Source organism: Hibiscus syriacus, unplaced genomic scaffold (assembly GCF_006381635.1).
Source record: "Hibiscus syriacus cultivar Baekdansim isolate YM2019G1 unplaced genomic scaffold, ASM638163v2 tig00111427_pilon, whole genome shotgun sequence".
In the NCBI taxonomy this organism is placed as follows: Eukaryota; Viridiplantae; Streptophyta; class Magnoliopsida; order Malvales; family Malvaceae; genus Hibiscus; species Hibiscus syriacus.
In genome coordinates, this window is record NW_024063088.1 from 4,155,231 (window position 1) to 4,180,358 (window position 25,128).

At 34.9% G+C, this 25,128-nt stretch overlaps 1 protein-coding gene across 1 annotated transcript in view; it reads right to left on the minus strand.

The window, feature by feature from the left end:
• The window catches only part of LOC120163106 (prostaglandin E synthase 2-like), a 31,070-nt gene extending 7,014 nt beyond the window's left edge, over nt 1-24,056 (minus strand). Inside the window, exon 1 of the mRNA XM_039173116.1 lies at nt 23,585-24,056. Within this exon, the coding sequence (XP_039029047.1) occupies nt 23,585-23,927 (343 nt within the window). The 5' untranslated portion in view covers nt 23,928-24,056. The remainder of the gene's footprint in view (nt 1-23,584) is intronic.
• Between the last annotated feature and the right edge of the window lie 1,072 nt (nt 24,057-25,128).

The window sequence follows — 25,128 nt, forward strand, 5'->3', positions numbered from 1 at the left end:
CATCAAAAAAACTCCCGAAGGCTTTTTGGAAACATCATGCACTGCAGGACTTACAGATGTGGGAAATAGTTTACTAAGTAAGAAACTATGAAAATCGTTTTCTTACTTTTCAACAATTTCATTTTTAGAAAAGATTGAATGAGAAACTATGGAAATCGTTTTCTCATTATTTTTCAAAATAACATGTTGATTGGGTAACATGCCCCAATCTTAAGATAAGGCTGTTAGAAATAGTTTACTAAGTAAAAAAACTAAGAAAATCGTTTTCTTACTTTTCAACAATTTCATTTTAGAAAAGATAAAATGAGAAACTATGAAAATCGTTTTCTCATTCTGTTTTTTGAAATAACATGTTGATTGGGTAACATGACCCAATCTGAAGATAATGCTCATTTTTGTGGATTGCGTCCATCTCTTCTTCAGATGTTTGTATGATTCCTGTATTTGTGGTTTTGAATACCTTCTTTGTGTAAGGTATTTTTTTACCATGAATCTTCTTGTTCTTCCGAAGATCTGTAAAACTTTATGTTTGAATGCACTCAGATGTATCAATGTAATGCATTGTCTATTGTGTAAATGATATTCTTATGAATGCATGAATGTTGATGCAATCTTCATTTGACTTCAAAGTGGTGAACTTGGTCTTCCTTCACTTCATCATTTATTGTCAGGGTTATCTCTGGATATCAGTGTAGAAACTTATGCTATCAGACTTGCATTTCTGAAGAACCATCTGATCAACTTGTATCTTGGCATCTTCTTAACTTCATTTAAGTCTCAGAAGAAATGTTTCATTTGTGGAACTCTTGCTGTAGTCAAAATTTTGACCCTGATACCCCATTTTGTCTTGAATAAAACCAACTTTCTTTGCTTGGAGTTGTGCAGAAATCCGATAAAGCTTTCATCTTTGAAAAGAGAATCTGTCATCTTTAAAAAAGGGAATCTATCATCTTTGAAGAGTGTAGATGTAGATATGCCTGACTCAGCAGGAATTAATTAGGAGAGTAGAATCAGTTCTAATTTGACTCTTGAAACATATCACAAAGAGGAATTAATTATTGCTGCTGGGGATAAAATGCACATGATAAAACCCAATAGATGGAAAATCAGTTCATCTTGGCTGGCAATGATGACCCCAGTAACAACGGGAATAACAGTAATGTAAGTGAGTCGAGTCTCCATTCCAATGTCATCAAGCAAGTAAAAACTGATGTGAAAAATAGCTTCATAACCCCAACAGTATGGTTAAAACTAACTGCCAAGAACCTCAAAGAAATATTTTCAATTATCACAAACACACAAAAGGCCAAATTCAAAGCTGAGATCTTAAGGAACTGAACCCTGGATCGAGTAGTTTGCCTGGGGACCATCTTTATCCCTGCTGGGTAGATATTTGTTCAACAATAGGACCCTGATGTAAGTGTTTGATGAATGAAGCAATTATGTATAGTCAGCTCAACTGTCACTGTTTTATCATTTTCATTCTTCATATCTTTCTGTCTCATTGGAAATATCTGATCAAGTCAATGATTTTTAACACATGATGATGTGGGCCTTCAGCATGCCCCAGCATTTGCTGATACGAACGTTCAAAAATGCATCAACAATCCTAATTCTGATTGAAATGGGCTTTCAGCATGCCCCTATATTTGCTTCTTGTTAATCTGAGCCTTCAAAATGCCCCGCATGGATCTGTCTGAAGGAACCTTTAAAATGCTCCAACATTTGCTGATACAGATGTTAAAAGTGTGTTGAACATTACTTCTTGTTGAGATGAGCCTCCAAGAATGCACTAATATTCTATTTCTGGTTGAAATGGGCCCTCAAGATGTCCCTCTAGATCTGTCTGATTCACTCTCAATGTCTATTTGACTGAAATGTCATGATCCCCACAAGGTCCAATTTTGATAATGAACTGTTGTAGGTACTTGTGGCTTTATTCGTGCTCCAAATCTGTTTATCTTGAATACTCTCATTCTGGTGTTGCTGAACAGTAGTGTTGTCAAGTAACTGGAGAAATTCTCTTTATGTTGTCACAAACTTAAGAAGTACTCAATCATTCTGACAGAAATGTCTGAGATATGTATCTTCTGAATGAGGTGACCATTTTTTGTATCTGGCAGGATTTAGTCAAACAGAGCAGTATAAATTGCTTGGTAATCCGTTCCAGGCTGACACAGTGGCTTATCATCTTTCAGTGAAGGCTATTTCTAGAATATACTTTTATGTAGAAGAGAAACCAATTTGTGTGAACAGTAATCTGATGCAATAGTAAGACTACATATACAGTGGTACAGGCTCATCAAAAATCCACACCCATGCAACATGTTGATTCTGATAACTACTAATATGATTATGAAGCGATCTTTCAGGATGATTTCACAAATATTGATAGTTCTTTCTGATACCGAGGAAATTCTGAATTCTGATTCTGATGAAGAGAATAAATTGTTATACTTGACGAAAATGGGGTACTCAGAGGCTGAGGCTTCAATAACCATGGAGAGATGTGGTTCAGATTCATAAATTATAGAATTGATAGATTTTATATGTGCTGATCAAATGGCTAAAGCTACTGACGCACTTCTTATGGTAGAAGATAGGAAACCATTATGCAATGACCCCAATTACAGGAAAAGGTGAAACTTGGGCTATGATTTTTGAAAAGGAAGAAGCATAGGAAGCTTGAAAAGAAACTTCTTAATGAATACGATCATGCAGTTCATCTTTCAATTCCAATGATTGGTTCTGGGATTCCTACCGAACCAGATCAGATAACTCAAAGAACACTTCCAGAAGATGCTATTGGGGCTCCTTATTTCTACTATGAACAAATTCATCTTTCAAATCCAATGATTGGTTTTGGGGTTCATACCAAATCAGATCAGATAACTCAAAGAACACTTCCAGAAGATGCTATTGGGTTTTCTTATTTCTACTATGAACAAATTTATCTTTCAAATCCAATGATTGGTTTTGGGGTTCATACCAAACTAGATCAGATAACTCAAAGAACACTTGCAGAAGATGCTATTGGGGCTCCTTATTTCTACTACGAGAACGTGGCACTTGCTCCAGTTGGTTTGGACTGAAATATCACAGTACTTATTCGATGTAGAGCCAAAATTTGTAGATTCGAAGTATTTTCATACTGCTACACTGAAAAGGGGCTATATTCATAATCTGCCATTTGAGAACAGATTTTCTCTTATCTTGTTTTCTCCACGCACTATACATGATATTTTTCCATTGACAAAGAAATGATGGCCTTCCTGGGATCCAAGAACAAAGTTGAACTGTTTACAAACATGTACAGGAAGTGCCAAATTGACAGAAAGGATTTGTAAGGCTCTTGAAGCTTATGACGATAAGCCACCTTCGAGTGTCTATAAGTATGTTCTTGATGAGTGCTGAAAATGGAATCTGGTATGGGTTGGAAGGAATAAAATTACTCCACTTGAACCTGATGAGGTGGAAATACTTCTAGGTTTCCCTAAAAACCATACACGAGGAGCTGCTAGAGATATGTTCTCCGGTGATATTCATATCATGTCTTTTTTCTGTGATCCAGTGATGCAGAGGTCGCCTTCTATTGTCTTGGCATATCTTTGAAAACAGATGTGCAAGAACTGAATGATGATCGGTTGGAGCAATTGATGAGTAGATTTGGTGGATTCGACCTTGTTGTCAGTGGCATCCAGCGTAACAATCTTACTGGAAGAAATAAACATCATCAGGATGGACTAGAAGATTTTTGTTGGTGCATTTTCTTGCAATAACTGTTACGACAACTACCTCTTCTGCTGCTCCAATATATCCCACTCTTTTCAAATCATGGAACAGTTTATTAACAGTAAAACTGGTCGTCTTCAACTTTTGGAATCCTGTAACCAATTTTACCCTATATAAAAGGCCTATAAGGGTAGATTCTGTTCCAATGTCTTATTCTGTGCCATAAGTCCTCAAATTTGAATTCAGCAATCTTCTGAAGGACATAATGGATATAATCTTGTCAAGGAAATTTATCAGCATGGAAAAGGCAGCAATGTTGTATCAAGACTTGAGCCAGAATCATGATATAACCAGAGTGCAGGTAGTGACTTGTTTATGGCTCTATGATGTAATCATCTAGAGAACATGAATTGATGGTTGGGGAAAATAATCTGTATGGTGATGCTTATCGCCCTAAACGATAATCTTTCTTGATGACCTCAAATAATGTCATAGGGGAGTGTCACAAGTTCAATTCTCCAGACTTTCTAGCTTATTGGACCAATTGCCTTCAAAAATGTGAAGTGCTTCATTATTCTGGCATCGTTTATTCTTTTTCTACAACAGAGGTAGAATAAGCAACAATTGCTTCAAGGACCTTCCTCATTTGAGAATGTTCTGTTTGAAAATGTTTTTTCTCCTTTCTTTATGAAAGAATTTTGCAAAGTATTACCCCTTTCAGGTTCACAATATAATCGAATCATAAACAATGAGTTTAATGAATATCAAATAAATCAACTACACTTTTAAATCATTCAAAAATCATAGTCCTATGGCAAGTGTCAAAATTATTTGACTAATTTGAGGTGTAGGTTGATTTTGGTAAAGTAGGTTCTTTCAAGTTGGTTCAGTATTTCGCTTCGGGCTTCCACTAACTTGAAGAAATGGTTGTTATGCTCATCTTGTAGAGATGCTTCTCGTTTCCAGAATCTCAGAATCTTTGAGATGTGTGGTGCTTCATTAAGAGCTTAAGATCGTCTCTTATATCATTGTTGCACCATTCAATATTCGAGCCGCCTTTTCAGGTTTTCAACACGAATCCTCTTTTGGTTTCAAGATGTTATTTAAAAATTTATATCTTGAACCCTCCTTTTATCATTTTTTATATCATGCATTAAAGATTTTAAAAACCAATTTTTGCAAATAAAAATCAATCTTGAGAGGCGGAATGAAATCTGAAGATATTCTTTTTAGATGCCTTCAATCTTGCTTTGCTTGACTTGGATCTGCTTTGTTGGGGATTTTTCCATCATCTGGATCCCTCTAGACTGCCAAATTGGATTCATTTTCATTTTCTCCTATCTTCAGCATTTCTTGCTCTTCTTGTTTGTACTTGATCAACCTTGTAATTTGAGGCTCAATAAGTCATCCATCTTGATTCAATTTTCCTTTTTTTTTTTCTTTTTTTTCCCTTTTTTTGCTTTTTCCTTTTCACTTTTTTTTTGCTGAATTTTTCTTTCTTCTTTCTTTGCTGGATGAGTATAATACTTCAATTGCTTTGAGCACCTCCTTTTCCTTTTGCATTTTGGAGATTTTCCATTATTCTTAATTGGATTGATCTTCAAGCACTCTGTATTTGACATACCTTGTAGTTCAAAACTTTCTTGTCTTCATGGAAACTTGTCTTCGTAATAAAACTGTATTGACAATCTTTATTCTTGTGGGCAAATATCCTTCACTTTACCCCCCAATGTGGAGGGTGATCCTTGGTTAGGGTTGAATCAGAAGAAAAATCATTCAGGCTCAAGTAGGGACAACAAAGGATATATATATATATATTAAAGGATAAATGCCGTTCGTCATCTCATACACAGAAACCTTTGTAAAAATAGGTATCTCCAGGGGGATGAATATTCAAGATTAATTTTACTTACATGAAAAATGTAATTAATGCATGATATATTTATTTCAATCAATCCCTTTCCCCTTTTTCTTTGAGTATGTTCTAATCACTCGAAATTATCATCAATAAGTTGGTCCATGATGCATCATCTCGTCTCTTCTTGAAGTAAAATTCACGGATAATTGAAAGTTTGGTTCTTTTGAGGTCTTTTGGTTTATGATGGTTTTGTGTTTGGAAGGATAAATGTGTGACTCTTAAAGTCATGTATATGGTGGAAGGTAATATCATCAATCAACTCTATCCGATAAGGTAAACATCTAGAGTTGATGTCTCAAAAACATGTAGAGACACTTCTTCAGAGTCTTTGTAGTGTCAGGATTTGGCTTTGGTAAGGGTCGAGTAATTGGCATTGGATGAGATATGGAAGATATAATTTTACCACTTTCCAATAGATCTATAACTCTTTGAAAAATTAAAAGAATATTTAATCTACTCGATACTCAATAATCTCAAGATTAAAACTTGATTCCTTGCTTATAACCACATATTTATTTATTGCACAAAAGGCATAGAAAGGAACAAAAAACATATTCAAACAGGATGCTGAAAGTAGAAAGGTACTACAGTGGTAGATATCAACTTTCACTTGTTTATGCATTATGCTTCATTACTTCTCTAATGTTGGGTATGTAAGGATCAGGGTCATTGTCTTCATTTGCCCCCATTTCTTGATCATTTCTTGTATTAAAACCCCTTTGTCAACAAGCATCTCAATTTCTTTTAACAGTGGCTTACAATTGCCTGTAGAATGCCCCTTTACCCCCAAGTGGAAATTACAAACATTATGTTGATCATATCTATGAGCAGAAGGGTTTGATGTCACTTTAGTTGGTCTTGGTGTGATGTATTGACCTTTAACCAAATGAGGATACAAGTCTGAAATGGAAGTTTGGAACACTTCCAAAGTTTTTCTTGATCGCATGACTTTCTTTGGTCAATTCGAACAGTTACTTGCTCTTTTTCTTTTGCAATTGCGAGGACTCTGGATGCGACACTCATTCACATGATCAGCTTTTGCTTTTTGATCCGTTGGGCTCCTGGATGTGACTTTTGAGTTTTCTTCATTGATTATATTCTCAATTAAATCTCCACTTGTCACAAGATTCTCAAGTTCCTTTGTCGGATTTGCCTGCATTAACTCGAAGAAAGGCGATGGAAGGGAATCACAAAACATACGTGATATTTCTTCTTCTAATATGGGAGGTTGAACTTGTGCTGCCACTCCTCTTCATCTTAAGGCATATTCTTGAAATCTTTCATTAGTTTTCTTCTTTACTCTTCGAAGATCCATACGTGTTGGAGCTAAGCCTTTAACATATTGATATTGTCCTAAAAATGCATCAGCTAGATCTACCCATCTCTTGATATGTTCTTGGGTCAACTGATTGTACCAGACTACTGTTGGGCCAACAAGACTATCATGGAAAGAGTGAATTAATAGATCATCAGAACTCAAATATACTTCCATTTTTCTGTAAAACATTCTCAAATGGATTAAGGGACAACTAGTGCCATCATATTTCTCAAAATCAAGCATTTTGAATTCATGGGGAACAATCAAGTGTGGAACCAAACTGAGTTCTCTTGCTTCTAGTTCTTTGTGGGAAGTATCAACACATTTCATATTTTTGATTGCTTCATCCATCCTCTTAAATCTTTCCTCATATTGTGAATAATGAACGAGGCTATTCTTTGGGTTCAAGTGGGATGCCCCAGAGTATATCCTTCTTGACTCTTCATTCTTATAGCATGGTTGCTCTTTAGCAGTTATCTTTTCTTTATTCGATGCCACACACTGAATAATTTGATTTGATCCATCTGGTACTGAATCTAATGTTTCTTTCCTTATATCCTGAGGTAACCCTGTCAATTGTTCTAGCCACTGATCTTGTAGTCCCTCATAACATTGCTCCATTGTTTTCATGATGATGGTAAAGTAAAATGAATGAATGACCTTGGTTTTACTGTTACAAAACCTTTCATTAATTATTAACATGTTTTTATAATTAATGTATATAACAATACTAAAAAAATGTAATGTAAATGCGAAAATGCATAAATGCAAAAATAAGAATGCAAACTGTGTAATGCAAAGATGTAAAAAGTAAGAATACGAAATGGAAATGCACATATACAAAATATAAATGCATGTATGAAAAGGTGTTACTCAAGAGTGATCATCTTAGAACATATTTCATTGAACACAAAAGTTTCGGTACATCAAACAAAACTTTTACATGTAGGGAATAGCTTTTACTCTTAATTTCTCTATTTCACTTAAAAGCCAAACTAACTTCCACTCATACTCAGGTGTGGAGTTATCCATCTGCTTTAATTCTCTTGTGAAACCAGCTAAGTTCACCAGCTTATGAGTCACATTGTTTGCTTGAACAGCAGCTTCATTCATGACATTGTCTTTTTCCTTCATCCTTTGTGTCAATTCTCGAAGTTGTAAACAATGTTGTTCATTTTTTCTTGTGAGAGAATCTTTGTGTTCAAAAAGTTCTCGTACAAGATCTCCATAATCATCTAAACATTTCTTCAATGTCTTATTCTTGTCTATAGTGGCTTCTAATTCAGTATCAATCTCATGCTAATGGATCAGATATGATGCTTCCATGTTGGTCATAGCACTATTCAACACTTGATTTTCGACTTGACATCTTTTCAATTCTCTGATAGATGCATTGCGTCTTTCTTCTGCAACTCGTGAATTATGATAAAACTTCATGGCTTGACCCTCATATATGTTACAGTTCTTTTTCAGCTTGGTGACCCCTGTGATCCACTCTTCTAGGGTATTTCCTATGCCAGCATTTGGAAAGGCTTGATTGATCTTTTGGAAATCTTCATGCATGTTTTTCATTTTGGTGCTCAATTCCTTGTTTTGATCCTTCAAATGACATATTTGGGCTTCGAATCTCAGCAAATCTTCTTCCTTCTGGACGTCCCTACTGATGCTATTACCTTTGAATACATTTGGTGTTGATCTGGTAGGATCTTCAATTACCAAACTAGGTTGATCATTTATCATAAACTGCAAGATTCCCTGATCCAAAAGACTTTGGACTCGACGTTTGAAGGCAAGACAATTCTCAATGGTATGTCCTTGAGCTCCGGCATGATATTTACAATAAACGTTGATGTTATACCAATTCAGATACGGAGGTTGGAACGGTTTTATATAATATGGATCCACTTATCGTGCTTCAAGTAGCTTCTCATATAACTCTTTATATGATATGGGGATAGTATCAAGATGAGAACCACCTTTTGTCTTGGATTGAACCTGAGTCTTAGACGTCGGGAGCAGACCAAACTTTGATGATTTCTGATTACATGATTTCTTCTCATCTCTTGGAGCTTTTACAGTGGTCACCATTTCTTTGGTATCTCCAGACGATTTGTGAATACGAATAATGACTGTCTGTAATTTCTCAAGTTGGTTAGGATCAGAAGTCCCTTGCATATCTGAAATTGCATGATTATGTTCATTTAGCTTTCTCTCTTTCTGTGCAGGAATCTCTTCTCTTTTGGCCAAAATAGATATTCTATACATCATCTTGGACATCTGCTCTCTTATTTCTCGTATCTCCTTTTGCTCTTCAATGGGCATACGATCTTTGGGTGCATAGCTCTTCTCTATCTTTAGAGTTCCCTCAGGATATCTTTTCTTGGCCGCATCATATTTTGTTTAATCATAGAACTTTTTGTCCATTTACGATTTCTTTCCAATATGATGAACAGTCTTTCAAGTAAACATCTTTTGGTTATGCCATGATCATGCAATGTAAACAAAAGAAATCAATGTGAACAGATTAGAGCAATGTAACATGCATGAAAAAATAAGAAAAAATAAAATAGTTAGTACCAACTAAATGGAAAAAAAATCTATATATCAAGGTATAAATCTTAACCTCATTCTTTCTAGTTCTATGCTTTGTTTGAAAAAATTAACCTAACCGCATGATTTCTAGTTCGCATGCATTTATTCAGGAAAAAGAAAAGGAAATAAATTAAAGTCTAGAGCTTATTTCTCCTTTGTGTACACCTATGAACAGAGGTTCAATATTGTCTTAGATCAGGTGAATTTCTAGGGTTTATTATATGCAGAGTTTTAGTTCTAGGAGTAAAGGTACTCGAATTGTCCTTGTTGATGCCCCCTTGGGCTGCCAACCCTCAATCATAGTCCACTACAGACTTAAGCAGACCGAGTTCAATTCGAGGGAACACATTTCTCTATGCCTGACACGGAGAATAAATTCTCACGAAGACATAAAGCATATGAACCCCGAAAGTTACTTTCTAGGTCTGACACAGAGAATAAATTCTCACGAAGACATCGCTTTCACTCCCACTTAAAAGGGACAAGCTTAATTATAGAGCTTTATGTTATTCAATGCAAGTGTTGTGTGTGAGAAATCTTCAAACCTCTAACAGACAAATAAAATAAAAAATACCTGAATAAAATAAATAAATAAAATAAAAAGTATAAAAATAATAAGTAATAAAATATTTGAAAGAAAAGAATTAAAAATATATGAATTTTTAATTTCTAACTGATAGAGACAATTTATAATTGATTTTAAAGTTTGACGGCCCCCAGCGGAGTCGCCAAGCTGTCGTAACCGGTTTTCGCCCGGGCACGAATTTTTTCTTGGCGGGAAAAATGATATGAATAAATTAATGATTTTGATTTTTTTAAAAAAATATTTTGGGAGTCGCCATCGGCCTTTTGGGTTAGGTAGGTCGAATACCTAAAAATCATCTTTTAAAAGAGTTTTTAAGAAAACATCGATTAAAAGATAAATTGATCTGCGTTTTAACCAAAAATTCATTCTTTTTAATAATAAAAAGGGATTCGTGGTCGGTTACGTTTTGGGAATGATTAGCACCCCTACAACGCCCAAAATTGGTACTTTTTAATTATAAATTGTCTCTATTATTAGAAAAAATTCAAAGATATATTTAATTTATAATTCTATTTAATTTAAATTTATTACTATAATTTTAAGAAAATATATTAATATATACCTTTATTTTTATAAATAAGATATTTATTTACTTAGAAATATCAGAAAAGAGCTTCTAGTTGCTTTAAGACAGCTCTTTTCTTAATATTAATAAATAAATAAATGTTAATAAAACATTTATCTAAAAATAATTAAAATATATTAATATATGATTTATAAAAATAGGACATTTATTTATTTAAGAATATCAGAAAAGGACTAAATGTGATATTTATCCTAAATATATTATTTAATATTGGTAAGGATTAAAACATAATAAAATAAAATTCGAAGACTGAATTAGAACATTCAGAAGTTAGTTTCAGTGACTAAAATGAATAATTACAAAACTCGGATGGCTACGGAAAGGGTTTAGCCATACATGTAAATTACGCATATACCCCTTCCCAAAACGACGTCGTTTGGGAAGGGATATATATACCCCTTCATAGCTGGCCCGAAGGGCCAGCAGCCTCATTCTTCTCTTCTTCTTCTTCTCTAAAAAACGAGAGAATAAGAAACTCTCTTCCTTCTCTCTTAATTTCCCTCACCGGAGGGAACACGGTCTCCGACCGGCAGCCGCACTCCGGCGCCGAACACCGCCGCCGGCCACCGTCAACGGTGGCTGAAAATTTTTTAAAATACCCTAGGATATAAATCTCACCGTTCTATGGCCGAATCCGACATCTATTCTCCCCAAAAGTCCCTGGAATTTCCTAGATCTAAGAAAATACCTTCGGTATTTTCGGTACTTCGGCGATGTTTGGTGTTCTCCGGTGGTTCTACTTCCTCAGTAAGGGTTTCTCCTCTCTTTTCTCTCGATTTTTTTTCTGGTTGCTTCGTTGTTGTTGACTGGGATGTTTGGTATATTTATTTGCTCTTGTTTATGTTTTTCTCCGGTTATTCCTTTTTTTCGTTTTGCAGGATCCGGTGGCTTTTATAGCCACCACGGAGCCATGCTCGGACCGGTCCAGAGGGGGAAGTTCGGTGAGTCACCGAGCTATGTGGTGACTCACCCCATAGCCGCGACGTATGGGGGGGCAGCTGGCTTTTGGAGGCTTCTGGCGAGGCGGCGGCTTCGTGGCTGTAGCGGGTTCGAGCATCTGGCAGCTGACCGTCGGCAATGGTCTCTGGCAGCTGGAGAGGCGGCTGCGACGCTAGGGTTAGAAACCCTAAATGTTTTAGGGTTTCTGGTTGGTCTGGGCCGGTTCTGTTTTGTTTGTAACTGGGTCGGTCCAGTTTTCATTGGGCCTGTTTGTAAATAATAATTATTTAATAATAATATAATATATATATATATATATAATAATATTTAATAATAATAATAATAATAATTTAAGTAAAATGAAAAATTGGTGTTCAATGAAATCTGATCTAAGATGATCACTCTTGAGTAACACCTTTTCATACATGCATTTATATTTTGTATCTGTGCATTTCCATTTTGTATTCTTACTTTTTACATCTTTGCATTACACAGTTTGCATTCTTATTTTTGCATTTATGCATTTTCGCATTTACATTACATTTTTTTAGTATTGTTATATACATTAATTATAAAAACATGTTAATAATTAATGAAAGGTTTTGTAACAGTAAAACCAAGATCATTCATTCATTTTACTTTACCATCATCATGAAAACAATGGAGCAATCTTATGAGGGGCTACAAGATCAGTGGCTAGAACAATTAACAGGGTTACCTCAGGATATAAGGAAAGAAACATTAGATTCAGTACCAGATGGATCAAATCAAATTATTCAGTGTGTGGCATCTGATAAAGAAAAGATAACTGCTAAAGAGCAACCATGCTATCAGAATGAAGAGTCAAGAAGGATATACTCTGGGGCATCCCACTTGAACCCAAAGAATAGCCTCGTTCATTATTCACAATATGAGGAAAGATTTAAGAGGATGGATGAAACAATCAAAAATATGAAATGTGTTGATACTTCCCACAAAGAACTAGAAGCAAGAGAACTCAGTTTGGTTCCACACTTGATTATTCCCCATGAATTCAAAATGCCTGATTTTGAGAAATATGATGGCACCAGTTGTCCCTTAATCCATTTGAGAATGTTTTGCAGAAAAATGGAAGGATATTTGAGTTCTGATGATCTATTAATTCACTCTTTCCATGATAGTAATGCTGGCCCAACAGTAGTCTGGTACAATCAGTTGACCCAAGAACAGATCAAGAGATGGGTAGATATAGCTGATGCATTTTTAGGACAATATCAGTATGTTAAAGGCTTAGCTCCAACACGTATGGATCTTCGAAGAGTAAAGAAGAAAACTAATGAAATATTTCATGAATATGCCTTAAGATGGAGAGGAGTGGCAACACAAGTTCAACCTCCCATATTAGAAGAAGAAATATCACGTATGTTTCGTGATTCCCTTCCATCGCCTTTCTTCGAGTTAATGCAGGCAAATCCGACAAAGGAATTCGAGAATCTTGTGACAAGTGGAGATTTAATTGAGAATATAATCAATGAAGAAAACTCAAAAGTCACATCCAGGAGCCCAACGGATCAAAAAGCAAAAGCTGATCATGTGAATGAGTGTCGCATCCAGAGTCCTCGCAATTGCAAAAGAAAAAGAGCAAGTAACTCTCGAATCGACCAAAGAAAGTCATGCGATCAAGAAAAACTTTGGAAGTGTTCCAAACTTCCATTTCAGACTTGTATCCTCATTTGGTTAAAGGTCAATACATCACACCAAGACCAACTAAAGTGACATCAAACCCTTCTGCTCATAGCTATGATCAACATAATGTTTGTAATTTCCACTTGGGGGTAAAGGGGCATTCTACAGGCAATTGTAGGCCACTGTTAAAAGAAATTGAGATGCTTGTTGACAAAGGGGTTTTGACACAAGAAATGATCAAGAAATGGGGGGCAAATGAAGACAATGACCCTGATCCTTACATACCCAACATTAGAGAAGTAATGAAGCATGATGCATAAACAAGTGGAAGTTGATATCTACCAATGTAGTACCTTTCTACTTTCAGTATCCTGTTTGAATATGTTTTTTGTTCCTTTCTTCGCCTTTTGTGTAATAAATAAATATGTGGTTATAAGCAAGGAATCAAGTTTTAATCTTGAGATTATTGAGTGTCGAGTAGATTAAATATTCTTTTAATTTTTCAAAGAGTTATAGATCTATTGGCAAGTGGTAAAATTATATCTTCCATATCTCATCCAATGCCAATTACTCGACCCTTACCAAAGCCAAATCCTGACACTACAAAGACTCTGAAGAAGTGTCTCTACATGTTTTTGAGACATCAACTCTAGATGTTTACCTTATCGGATAGAGTTGATTGATGATATTACCTTCCACCATATACATGACTTTAAGAGTCACACATTTATCCTTCCAAACACAAAACCATCATAAACCAAAAGACCTCAAAAGAACCAAACTTTCAATTATCCGTGAATTTTACTTCAAGAAGAGACGAGATGAGGCATCATGGACCAACTTATTGATGATAATTTCGAGTGATTAGGACATACTCAAAGAAGAAGGGGAAAGGGATTGATTGAAATAAATATATCATGCATTAATTACATTTTTCATGTAAGTAAAATTAATCTTGAATATTCATGCCCCTGGAGATATCTCTTTTTACAAAGGTTTCTGTGTATGAGATGAAGAACATCATTTATCCTTTAATATATATATATATATATATCCTTTTTTGTCCCCACTTGAGCCTGAATGATTTTTCTTCTGATTCAACCCTAACCAAGGATCACCCTCCACATTGGGGGGTAAAGTGAAGGATATTTACCCACAAGAATAAAGATTGTCAATACAGTTTTATTACGAAGACAAGTTTCCATGAAGTCAAGAAAGTTTTGAACTACAAGGTATGTCAAATACAGAGTACTTGAAGATCAATCCAATTAAGAATAATGGAAAATCTCCAAAATGCAAAAGGAAAAGGAGGTGCTCAAAGCAATTGAAGTATTATACTCATCCAGTAAAGAAAGAAGAAAGAAAAATTCAGCAAAAAAAAGGAAAAAACAAAAAGCAAAAAAAGGAAAAAAAAGGAAAAAAGAAAAAAAAAGGAAAATTGAATCAAGATGGATGACTTATTGAGCCTCAAATTACAAGGTTGATCAAGTACAAACAAGAAGAGAAAGAAATGCTGAAGATAGGAGAAAATGGAAATGAATCCAAAATTTGGCAGTCTAGAGGGATCCAGATGATGGAAAAATCCCCAACAAAGCAGATCCAAGTCAAGCAAAGCAAGATTGAAGGCATCTAAAAAGAATATCTTCAGATTTCATTCCGCCTCTTGAGATTGATTTTTATTTGCAAAAATTGGTTTTTAAAATCTTTAATGCATGATATAAAAAAAATGATAAAATGAGGGTTCAAGATATAAATTTTTAAATAACATCTTGAAACCAAAAGAGGATTCGTGTTAAAAACCTGAAAAGGCGGCTCGAATATTGAATGGTGCAACAATGATATAAGAGACGATCTTAAGCTCTTAATGAAGCACCACACATCTCAAAGATTCTGAGATTCTGGAAACGAGAAGCATCTCTACAAGATGAGCATAACAACCATTTATTCAAGTTAGTGGAAGCCCGAAGCGACATACTGAACCAACTTGAAAGAACCTACTTTACCAAAATCAACCTATACCTCAAATCAGTCAAATAATTTTGACACTTGCCATAGGACTATGATTTTTGAATGATTTAAAAGTGTAGTTGATTTATTTGATATTCATTAAACTCATTGTTTATGATTCGATTATATTGTGAACCTGAAAGGGGTAATACTTTGCGAAATTCTTTCATAAAGAAAGGAGAAAAAACATTTTCAAACAGGACAGTCTCAAATGAGGAAGGTCCTTGAAGCAATTGTTGCTTATTCTACCTCTGTTGTAGAAAAAGAATGAACGAGGCCAGAATAATGAAGCACTTCACATTTTTTAAGGCAATTGGTCCAAGAAGCCAGAAAGTCTGGAGAATTGAACTTGTGACACTCCCCTATGACATTATTTGAGGTCATCAAGAAAGATTATCGTTTAGGGCGATAAGCATCACCATACAGATTATTTTCCCCAACCATCAATTCATGTTCTCTAGATGATTACATCATAGAGCCATAAACAATTCACTACCTGCACTCTGGTTATATCATGATTCTGGCTCAAGTCTTGATAAAACATTGCTGCCTTTTCCATGTTGATCAATTTCCTTGACAAGATTATATCCATTATGTCCTTCAGAAGATTGCTGAATTCGAATTTGAGGACTTATGGCACAGAATAAGACATTGGAACAGAATCTACCCTTATAGGCCTTTTATATAGGGTAAAATTGGTTACAGGATTCCAAAAGTTGAAGACGACCAGTTTTACTGTTAACTAAACTGTTCCATGATTTGAAAAGAGTGGGATATATTGGAGCAGCAGAAGAGGTAGTTGTCGTAACAGTTATTGCAAGAAAATGCACCAACAAAAATCTTCTAGTCCATCCTGATGATGTTTATTTCCACTGACAACAAGGTCGAATCTACCAAATCTACTCATCAATTTCTCCAACCGATCATCATTCAGTTCTTGCACATCTGTTTTCAAAGATATGCCAAGACAATAGAAGGCGACCTCTGCATCACTGGATCTCAGAAAAAAGACAGGATATGAATATCACCGGAGAACATATCTCTAGCACCTCCTCGTGTATGGTTTTTAGGGAAACCTAGAAGTATTTCCACCTCATCAGGTTCAAGTGGAGTAACTTTATTCCTTCCAACCCATACCAGATTCCATTTTCAGCACTCATCAAGAACATACTTCTAGACACTCGAAAGTGGCTTATCGTCATAAGCTTCAAGAGCCTTACAAATCCTTTCTGTCAATTTGGCACTTCCTGTACATGTTTGTAAACAGTTCAACTTTGTTCTTAGATCCCAGGAAGGCCATCATTTCTTTTTCAATGGAAAAATATCATGTATAGTGCGTGGAGAAAATAAGATAAGAGAAAATCTGTTCTCAAATGGCAGATTATGAATATAGCCCATTTTCAATGTAGCAGTATGAAAATGCTTCGAATCTACAAATTCTAGCTCTACATCGAATAAGTACTGTGATATTTCAGTCCAAACCAACTAGAGCAAGTGCCACGTTCTCGTAGTAGAAATAAGGAGCCCCAATAGCATCTTCTGGAAGTGTTCTTTGAGTTATCTGATCTGGTTTGGTATGAACCCCAAAACCAATCATTGGATTTGAAAGATGAATTTGTTAATAGTAGAAATAAGAAGACCCAATAGCATCTTCTGGAAGTGTTCTTTGAGTTATCTGATCTGATTTGGTATGAACCCTAAAACCAATCATTGGATTTAAAAGATGAATTTGTTCATAGTAGAAATAAGAAGCCCCAATAGCATCTTCTGGAAGTGTTCTTTGAGTTATCTGATCTGGTTCGGTAGGAATCCCAGAACCAATCATTGGAATTGAAAGATAAACTGCATGATCGTCTTCATTAAGAAGTTTCTTTTCAAGCTTCCTCTGCTTCTTCCTTTTCAAAAATCATAGCCCAAGTTTCACTTTTTCCTGTAATTGGGGTCATTGCATAATGGTTTCCTATCTTCTACCATAAGAAGTGCGTCAGTAGCTTTAGCCATTTGATCAGCACATATAAAATCTATCAATTCTGCAATTGATGAATCTGAACCACATCTCTCCATGGTTATTGAAGCCTCAGCCTATGAGTACCCCATTTTCGTCAAGTATAACAATTTATTCTCTTCATCAGAATCAGAATTCAGAATTTCCTCGGTATCATAAAGAACTATCAATATTTGTGAAATCATCCTGAAAGATCGCTTCATAATCAGATGAGTAGTTATCAGAATCAACATGTTGCATGGGTGTGGATTTTTGATGAGCCTGTACCACTGTATATGTAGTCTTACTATTGCATCAGATTACTGTTCACACAAATTGGTTTCTCTTCTACAGAAAAGTATATTCTAGAAATAGCCTTCACTGAAAGATGATAAGCCACTGTGTCAGCCTGGAACGGATTACCAAGCAATTTATACTGCTCTGTTTGACTAAATCCCACCAGATACAGAAAATGGTCACCTCATTCAGAAGATACATATCTCAGACGTTTCTGTCAGAATGATTGAGTACTTCTTAAGTTTGTGACAACATGAAGAGAATTTCTCCAGTTACTTGACAACACTACTGTTCAGCAACACCAGAATGAGAGTATTCAAGATAAACAGATCTGGAGCATGAATAAAGCCACAAGTACCTACAACAGTTCATTGTCAAAATTGGACCTTGTGGGGATCATGACATTTCAGTCAAACAGACATTGAGAGTGAATCAGACAGATCTAGATGGACATCTTGAGGGCCCATTTCAACTAGAAATAGAATATTAGGGCATTCTTGGAGGCTCATCTCAACAAGAAGTAATGTTGAACACACTTTTAACATCTGTATCAGCAAATGTTGGAGCATTTTAAAGGTTCCTTCAGACAGATCCATGTGGGGCATTTTGAAGGCTCAGATTAACAAGAAGCAAATATTGGGGCATGCTGAAAGCCCATTTCAATCAGAATTAGGATTGTTGATGCATTTTTGAACGATCATATCAGCAAATGTTGGGGCATGCTGAAGGCCCACATCATCATGTGTTAAAAATCATTGACTTGATCAGATATTTCCAATGAGACAGAAAGATATAAAGAATGAAAATAATAAAACAGTGACAGTTGAGCTGGCTATACATAATTGCTTCATTCATCAAACACTTACATCAGGGTCCTGTTGTTGAACAAATATCTACCCAACAGGGATAAAGATAGTCCCCAGGAAAACTACTCGATCCAGGGTTCAGTTCCTTTAGATCTCAGCTTTGAATTTGGCCTTTTGTGTGTCAGTGATAATTGAAAATATTTCTTTGAGGTTCCTGACAGTTAGTTTCAACCATACTGTTGGGGTTATGAAGCTGTTTTTCACATCAGTTTTTACTTGCTTGATGACATTGGAATGGAGACTCGACTCACTTACATTACTGTTATTCCCGTTGTTACTGGGGTCATCATTGCCAACCAAGATGAACTGATTTTCCATCTATTGGGTTTTATCATGTGCATTTTATCCCCAGCAGCAATAATTCCATGAACCTCTTTCTGTACATGGATTCTATAGCGGATATGTTTCTACTTTCTACAATGCTCATTATGAAAGAAAGCATGATCAGTATCACATTTTCCTTTGCCCGAGATGATATCAAGATCAGTTAGTGTCTCCTATTCAATTCAACACTAGCATATCTTGTGAATTTGACCAACTTTTTGGTCATACCAACATCACACTTGAATCCCCATGGAGTTTTGTTCTCAAATGGTCTTGTGACATCATACAAAAGCTTTAAACACTGTGCAAAGAGTTTTCTTGACCAGCAATCCAAGCAGAAGCCACATGAGATGATGAATGTGTTGTCAAATGTTTTACGAACCAGTGATTATGGTGTTGAACCAATGTTATTATTCTATGGTTTTCATTTATTGACCCAAGATGAATTTTGTCTTCTTCAACCCCAAGATAAGATGAGATATGATGAAGATTTCTTTCCGCAGATGGAGAGCTGGAATTTTAACCACAAGAAACTAGTTAAACGACAGGTTATGGTTAATCGTCTCAACATGATATGGTTCAAGTTGCTTTGTTCGAGAACCAATTAAATATGGAGACATGAAAGGAATTGAGATAAATCCTCTTTGTGATATGTTTCAAGAGTCAAATTAGAACTGATTCTACTCTCCTAATTAATTCTTGCTGAGTCAGGCATATCTACATCTACACTCTTCAAAGATGATAGATTCCCTTTTTTAAAGATGACAGATTCTCTTTTCAAAGATGAAAGCTTTATCGGATTTCTGCACAACTCCAAGCAAAGAAAGTTGGTTTTATTCAAGACAAAATGGGGTATCAGGGTCAAAATTTTGACTACAGCAAGAGTTCCACAAATGAAACATTTCTTCTGAGACTTAAATGAAGTTAAGAAGACGCCAAGATACAAGTTGATCAGATGGTTCTTCAGAAATGCAAGTCTGATAGCATAAGTTTCTACACTGATATCCAGAGATAACCCTGACAATAAATGATGAAGTGAAGGAAGACCAAGTTCACCACTTTGAAGTCAAATGAAGATTGCATCAACATTCATGCATTCATAAGAATATCATTTACACAATAGACAATGCATTACATTGATACATCTGAGTGCATTCAAACATAAAGTTTTACAGATCTTCGGAAGAACAAAAAGATTCATGTTAAAAAATACCTTACACAAAGAAGGTATTCAAAACCAAAAATACATGAATCATGCAAACATCTGAAGAAGATATGGACGCAATCCACAAAAATGAGCATTATCTTCAGATTGGGTCATGTTACCCAATCAACATGTTATTTCAAAAAACAGAATGAGAAAACGATTTTCATAGTTTCTCATTTTATCTTTTCTAAAATGAAATTGTTGAAAAGTAAGAAAACGATTTTCTTAGTTTTTTTACTTAGTAAACTATTTCTAACAACCTTATCTTGAGATTGGGGCATGTTACCCAATCAACATGTTATTTTGAAAAATAATGAGAAAACGATTTTCATAGTTTCTCATTCAATCTTTTCTAAAAATGAAATTGTTGAAAAGTAAGAAAACGATTTTCATAGTTTCTTACTTAGTAAACTATTTCCCACATCTGTAAGTCCTGCAGTGCATGATGTTTCCAAAAAGCCTTCGGGAGCTTTTTGATGTTTTCAAAGCCTTAGGATCATCTGTAAGTCCTGCAGTGCATGATGTTTCCAAAAAGCCTTCGGGAGATTTTTGATGTTTTCAAAGCCTTAGGGTCATCTGTAAGTCCTGCAGTGCATGATGTTTCCAAAAAGCCTTCGGGAGCTTTTTGATGTTTTCAAAGCCTTAGGGTCATCAGTAAGTCCTGCAGTGCATGATGTTTCCAAAAAGCCTTAGGGAGCTTTTTGATTTTTTCAAAACCTTAGGGTCATCTGTAAGTCATGCAGTGCATGATGTTTCCAAAAAGCCTTCAGGAGCTTTTTGATGTTTTCAAAACCTTAGGGTCATCTGTAAGTCCTGCAGTGCATGATGTTTTTAAGACCTCTGGAATGATGTTTTCAACATTTCAGTTTTACTCAAAAGAAGTCAAATGAAAAATTATTGTTTTTTCTTCTTTGCTCTATTCTTGTTAAAACAAGAATGAGCAAAGAGGGGTAGCTGTAAACACCAATTTTTCATTTTACTTAAATTATTATTAAAATTATTATTATTATTATTAAATATTATTATTATTATATATATATATTATATTATTATTAAATAATTATTATTTACAAACAGGCCCAATGAAAACTGGACCGGCCCAGTTACAAACAAAACAGAACCGGCCCAGACCAACCAAAAACCCTAAAACATTTAGGGTTTCAGCTAGGGTTTCTAACCCTAGTGCCGCAGCCGCCTCTCCAGCTGCCAGAGACCATTGCCGACGGTCAGCTGCCAGATGCTCGAACCCGCTACAGCCACGAAGCCGCCGCCTCGCCAGAAGCCTCCAGAAGCCAGCTGCCCCCCCACACGTCGCGACTATGGGGTGAGTCACCACATAGCTCGATGACTCACCGAACTTCCCCCTCTGGACCGGTCCGAGCATGGCTCCGTGGTGGCTATAAAAGCCACTGGATCCTGCAAAACGAAAAAAAGGAAGAACCGGAGAAAAACAGAAACAAGAGCAAAAAAATATACCAAACATCCCAGTCAACAACAACGAAGCAACCAGAAAAAAAATCGAGAGAAAAGAGAGGAGAAACCCTTACCGAGGAAGCAGAACCACCGGAGAACACCAAACATCGCCGAAGTACCGAAAATACCAAAGGTATTTTCTTAGATCTAGGAAATTCCAGGGACTTTTAGGGAGAATAGATGCCGGATTCGGCCTTAGAACGGTGAGATTTATATCCTAGGGTATTTTAAAAAATTTCCGGCCACCGTTGACGGTGGCCGGCGGCGATGTTCGGAGCCAGAGTGCGGCTGTCGGTCGGAGACCGTGTTCCCTCCGGTGAGGGAAATTAAGAGAGAAGGAAGAGAGTTTCTTCTTCTCTCGTTTTTGAGAGAAGAAGAAGAAGAGAAGAATGAGGTTGCTGGCCCTTCGGGCCAGCTATGAAGGGGTATATATATCCCTTCCCGAACGACGTCGTTTTGGGAAGGGGTATATGCGTAATTTACATATATGGCTAAACCCTTTCCGTAGCCATCCGAGTTTTGTAATTATTCATTTTAGTCACTGAAACTAACTTCTGAATGTTCTAATTCAGTCTTCGAATTTTATTTTATTATGTTTTAATCCTTACTAGTATTAAATAATATATTTAGGATAAATATCACATTTAGTCCCTAATAATTTTAATATTTCTATTTTAATCACCGATTAAATAAATAATGGTTAATTACACTACTAGTATTTATATTTTATGATAATTCTAACCATGTCTCTTAAATATTTATATTTTATAATTTGATCATTAAATTTTATATAATCTTAATTTTAACCATAAGTTTTATTATTTTTACATTTTTAAGTTCATATATTTATGAATATGATCCATTAGTTTTTAATATTATTACTTTTAATTTCTTTCATTTTAATTATTATTATTTTATTTTATTATTACGTTTAATATATGTTTAAATTATTATCTTCATGATTATTTTATTATTATTATTAAGTTATATAAATATATTTATATAATATTTATTTATTTATTCTATTTGTTTATTAAATAAAAATCCTATTTATAAATTTAATTTTATAAATTACTTTTAAGAAAAATAAACATATTTTGATATGTATTTATTTTTTAATATCTAAGAAAAGATCTATCTTAAAATACCTAGAAGTTCTTTTCTGATATTCTTAAATAAATAAATGTCTTATTTTTATAAATCATATATTAATATATTATAATTATTTTTAGATAAATGTTTTATTAACATTTATTTATTTATTAATATTAAGAAAAGAGCTGTCTTAAAGCAACTAGAAGCCATTTTCTGATATTTCTAAGTAAATAAATATCTTATTTATAAAAATAAAGGTATATATTAATATATTTTCTTAAAATTATAGTAATAAATTTAAATTAAATAGAATTATAAATTAAACATATCTTTGAATTTTTTCTAATAATAGAGACAATTTATAATTAAAAAGTACCAATTTTGGGCGTTGTAAGGGTGTTAATCCTTCCCTAAACGTAACCGACCACGAATCCCTTTTTATTATTAAAAAGAATGAATTTTTGGTTAAAACGCAGATCAGTTTATCTTTTAATCGATGTTTTTTTAAAAATCTTTTAAAAGATGATTTTTTAGGTATTCGACCTACCTAACCCAAAAGGCCGATGGGGACTCCCAAAATATTTTTTTTTTAAAAATCAAAATCATTAATTTATTCATATCATTTTTCCCGCCAAGAAAAAATTCGTGCCCGGACGAAAACCGGTTACGACAGCTGCTATATATTTTATCTACTTCCCTAAAGTTGCAAGAATCTATAAACCAAAACATATCTGATTTAAATATATATATAGGGAATAGTTAATATGTATGCATTTTAATTTTTCCTCTATAATTCATTAAAAATAACTATTTAATCATTCAAAAATGGCGAGTATCCAAGTACTTTTTTTTAATTTACTTTTTGCCGGAGCAGGCAAAAATAAGCAAGTAAAAAAATTGAAGTACTAAATTTAAATTTGATTAGTTTTGTGAATTTTAGTTTGGAACGATTACAACGGAGAGTATAACAGAGATAATCAACAAGGATATGCTACCTTTAACTTTATTGCAAAATGGGCACGCCTCATACTGATAAAGAACAACCTCCTTTGGCATGATTTCTTCTGGTGGCGGCTCCTTGGCATAGACCGAAGCAGCAGTGGCCACAGAGGCGGCAACGCCAGCAAGGCCGAGAAAAACAACTTGATCCGAGCTTTTCGAAAAGGACTCGAGGAGGGGAGAGAACCAACGGTGGCAAGAGTTGGAATTGTTAATTCTGCTGCTGCAGAAGAGAGCCACCTGGAGGAGGCGAGGGTGGATGTTGACTGCTCCTCCGTCGTGAACGGTGGATAATGTCCTAGAAAGGACGGAGGAGGTGAACGAGGAGGCCCTTCTCATTGGCGATCCTATAGCTGAGGGGCAGATCTTGGCGCTTGTTAGTTTTTTTAGGGAAGGTTCCAAAGGGTTTTTTGCTCTTGCTTTCCTTCCTTTTTACATTCAGCGATAGAGAATGAGTTTATGGCGAATGGGTTTAGATAAATTACTCTATCGATACATCTCACGTAGGGATGGACAGTCACTCGAACTCGATGGATTTTGACGATCTGATTAAAAAATATAATTATATTTTATATCTTGAAATGATTATAATAATATATTTTTTATATTATTTTTCAATTAAGTACTTATTTTATTAAATAAAATTAATAATTTTATATTATTTAGAGTCGAATCGGATCAGAATCATATTTTATCTCAATAGTCGGGTCGAATTTCAGGTTGGGTGAAATTACCCTAAACTCAGGTCTAATCGAGTTTCTAGTAAAAATATAAAATTTTTGAACTAGATCGGGTTAACAAGAAACCCAGCCCCACCCGACCTATGCCCATCACTAATCTTATCTAGAGATGCAATGGGTTGGGTTAGATAGTTTTATCAATACGACTAAAAGAACATTTAGGGTAAATTATATGTTTAATATCTAAACTATCAGTTTTATTTTATTTTAATACTTAAACTTTCATTTTTTCAAAATCATACATAACATTTACTTTTTGTTTCATTTTAGTACTCTTCGTAAAAAATTTAACCGTACAACTGACGTGATAATTTTTTTAAAATTATTATTTAATTAATTTTATTCAACTAACCAAACTAAACTAACAAAATTAAAACCATAACCAAACAATACTCAACAGTAACAGAAAGTAGAATAAAAAAGAGAGAAAGAAGACTTACCTTCACAGCATTTGGCATCGGTGACGACCGGCAATATCTCGAGAACGACGACGGTGAAGAGTCGAACAACAAAAGGTAACAAAAAATAGTAAAACAAAGGAAAAGAACATAAAATAAAAAGGGTGAAGGGTTTTACCTTCGGGTTCCCGACATTGATAGTTATGGTGGTCGGACGATCAATCCGAACAGTGGATCACGAGCGAATGTCGAGTTGACCAACATAGTTCATATTCAGGGCCATCGGACAATGGACGAAGGTGATGGGATGATAAAGAATTCGAAAAGCCCATCGTCGATTTTGAGAAATCGATGTGTTTTCCGATGAAACGGAGATCAAAATCACGTTTAGGGGGTTAAAAA